General features: G+C 47.4%; 1 protein-coding gene across 1 annotated transcript; it reads right to left on the bottom strand.

Moving 5' to 3' along the window:
• Positions 1-396: 396 nt before the first annotated feature.
• On the bottom strand, positions 397-1332 carry LOC127387720 (G-protein coupled receptor 35-like). The gene has a single exon (XM_051626462.1). The coding sequence runs from the start codon at positions 1330-1332 to the stop codon at positions 397-399; it is 936 nt and encodes a 311-aa protein (XP_051482422.1).
• Between the last annotated feature and the right edge of the window lie 2071 nt (positions 1333-3403).

Raw genomic sequence — 3403 nt, 5'->3', positions numbered from 1 at the left:
TGATATTTGGAGTAACCTCTGTTTCTTTGTCACAGCTAGAGCTGCGTAAAAACTGATCCGAGGTAGGGAGAAGGGGCAAAAAATCCCCTGTACCCCGAGCTGTACTTGGTTTGGGTTTTCTGGGGGGAAAAAGAAAGGACAATTTTTGCAGGGGAAAATCTATCTTTTTACTCGAATGTGCATAGGCAGAGAATTACCAGTGGCAGCCTAGATCATTACCTCAGGATCTGGACTGCCATGGATGTCTGAATCAGGGCTAATTTTCATGTGCCTTTCATCCTTCTCTTTAGCAGAAGAGCCCTCTGTCCCACTCGCAAAAAAAGAAAGTGTGAAAACCTGCTGTTGAGTCCCAATTGAACATAGCAAGTATAAAATGCATGCTGCGTGTGTTTTGCCCTAATGTGTTATACACGGGAGCTGAATTTCAGGTTCTTCAGTGGCTTCATATTTGGATTTTGTTAGCTTAGGAGATGCTTCCTTAAATTCCTTGTTGACAAAGTAGTAACAAATAGCATCCAGGCAGCAGTTGGTGTTTGCAAGGACCGAGGCGAGGTGAACAAAATTGTTCACTCTCTGTATTGAAGAGCAGTTGGAGTTGGTGGAGTCCATTATAAAGCGAAGGAGGTGCCCGAGGTAAAGAGGCAAAAAGCATATGATGAACACAGCCATGTTTGCAGACACAATGTAGACAGCCTTCCTTATTGACTTTTCCTTGTGACAATTTTCATTCCTCTTTCTCATGAGTTCTGCAATGACTTGTATGGAGCAGTAGCTCAGGATGATCAGTGGTATGAAAAACCCCACAATAATAGCGCACAGGGTGATCACCGAGGGCTCAGCAGAAGATTTTTCAAAGCAAAGTTCATCTTGTGCTCGGTCCTCTAGCTTTTTAATAAGGGACACCACACAGATGATGACTATCCAGAGAAATCCAGAGGCAAAAGCTGCCTTCAGTGGCGACCTCAGTTCCTTGGCTTTCAAAGGGTACTTGATGGCGACGTACCTATCAGCTGCTATGATAGTGACAATACCAATGCTCATTAAGCGGTTTATGAAGTAGCCACCTTCCAGAACCAGGCACCATCGACCTACCTTCAGCTGATGAAACTGGGATAAAGTTTTAAAAGGCAAAGTAAAGAGCAACAGGCAGTCAGCAGCAGCCAAGTTGACCATGTATACTCTGGTTTCTGTCCACTTGCTGAGTTTGCAGCAGAACACCCACAACGCCAAGACGTTCAGCAAAATGCCCAAGAGCAAAACTGGGGTGTAAATACACAGCTGGACAAGTGGAAAGCTTTCGTAGGCTGTGACACTGCAACTGCTGAGGTTCATTTTGGGGGAATTAAGAGGCACAGTTCCTGCAAAAGCAGATGAAACCTTTTAGAAGCTAGACTCTGGAGTAAATCTGTGATTAATTCAGATAGCTCAGGGCTTTACCACGAGTGAAGTCAAGATTGTGGAGATGACTCTGTAGCACAAAGCTGTCTGTGTGGTACCAAGTAGGAAGGGAGGGAGAGGGACGCAAGCCCGGTCAGTTCTGGAGGAGAGAACGTTCTCTCCACCACACCATGTTCTCACTGGGTGCCATGCAGGGAGGGCTGCTTGCAGAGCGCATCAGGGGAAAATGCTTGGGCTTCTGTTTTGAGCCAGACTCAGATCAGGCAGAAGCAGTTATCCCACAGCTAGAGGTATGTGAGCTGGGGGATGCTTAAACCCAGTTTTCATCCCTTTCCTTCTAGCAGTGCTTAGGAGAAGCCAGCCAGCATCTTTACAACTTAAAATGGTCCTGGAGATGTACTGCAAAAGGACAGCTGTCCTGTCTTTCAGTCCTGAGCTATCTCTGTATTTCTCATTAGTGCTAAAAGCAATTATTAATACATCTCTCATTATTTTTGGCTGCCATTGGCTCCTATGCTCAGTGATAGCATTTAGTGGTCTGCAACAAGGATTGGAGTAGCAGAGATACATGCTGCCTTTTAAGGATTTTGAACACAGGACTTTGTCTCAGAAGAATTGGAGCAGTGTGCCACATTCTAAGACAAAAAAAACCCCACCAATGTCATGGCAAGAAAAGTGATCAGCAACCACTTAAAATAGAGAGACAAGCTGCATGTGGTCAATTGGGTGGTGTTATCTCCTTGGATCCAAAGGCATTATTACTGTTTCTCCTGCTTTGGAGGAGTTACTATAGGCGTATATTCTAGGTGCAACTGTACATGGACAGTGAAGACCCAGGAGGTCTGACATGTCTCAGGATTTTCCCTACAAGGGGAACATGGCTCCATGGGTACATCTTCCCAGGGCTCTAAAGCATCCCGAGCGAGCAAACCATAGGGCAGTGCTGCAGCATCTGTGTGCAGCTGCAGCTCTCAGCTGGCTTTGAAAATTGTACTGCTGAGGAATCATGCCAGGAAACCTCTTCAGAGGTGAGGGAATGTGCTACAGCTGTTATGTATAGCAGCCCTGTGCTGTGGACACATGGAATGAGTTAGGAGCCCAGAAGAAATAAGGATAGGTCGTCTGAGCCAATGGGGAGATCTAGCAAAGGCTGAGACGGCCCTTAAGCATTCAAAACCTGCCTAATATGGCCAGTATCGAAATAGGCCTTTGAAAATACACAGTCTCCAACCTCCTCTCAGTTTCTCCATGACCATTTTGGTCTCCCACCGTGGCTGGGGAAAGGTAGTGCCTTGCAGAGCTCAAATAACCAGGTCAGCAAATAGGCAGGAAGAATTACCTGTTCAGTCGGTGTCCTCAGAGAGAGTGAATATTCCTCCAGACCAGCTGTGGTGGGGCATGCATGCACAATGAGCCCTCCTAGCACTGCTCCTGGCTTGTGACTGATGAGAAGTCCTGTGATGACCATTTGCTAGCAGCTGTGGCACCAGCAATGCTTGTGAAGGAAGCACCCCCACCCCTCCTCAACGCATTTTTCTGGGGTTGAGCTTCCTCTGTTACCACTGGCGTGGCTCGTACCACCCTCCGTTGACTGAGGAGCAAGCAATAGCCCTGCAGTGAGGTGAAATGCTCCTCTGCCATGTGGCCCTGCAGCAGTTCCTCTGGTGATGGAATGGCTTTGGGTTTTTCCTTTGATTTACTGGCCAGTGCCTGCTGTCTCTTTGGGCAATGTCCATTGACCTTCCTACCTAACAGGCTGTGCACATTGCTTGGAGGGGACCCATTGCTCTGGAGGGTCCTGAGGTCTTTTCCTGGCCTTCTAGGCTGCCACTCCTGCTGGGGCTGGAGCAGGGACTGGCTGAGTCCCAAGACAGAGCAGCCCCAGCAGGCCCCCAGTCCCATTCACAGAGCTCTTGGAAACATGAGGGCTGTGGTTCTCAGACAGTTTTGTGATTATTTTAACTGGGTTTCACTCTGATTCATGGTAATTATCTTGATATCCATA

Source organism: Apus apus, chromosome 8 (genome assembly GCF_020740795.1).
Source record: "Apus apus isolate bApuApu2 chromosome 8, bApuApu2.pri.cur, whole genome shotgun sequence".
In the NCBI taxonomy this organism is placed as follows: Eukaryota; Metazoa; Chordata; class Aves; order Apodiformes; family Apodidae; genus Apus; species Apus apus.
Note: the sequence above shows the minus strand (reverse complement) of the source record. Positions and strands in the feature narration are given on the sequence as shown.

Excerpts from the sequence above, each read along its gene's own strand:
- LOC127387720 (XM_051626462.1), bottom strand. The coding sequence starts at position 1,332 with ATGAACCTCAGCAGTTGCAGTGTCACAGCCTACGAAAGCTTTCCACTT.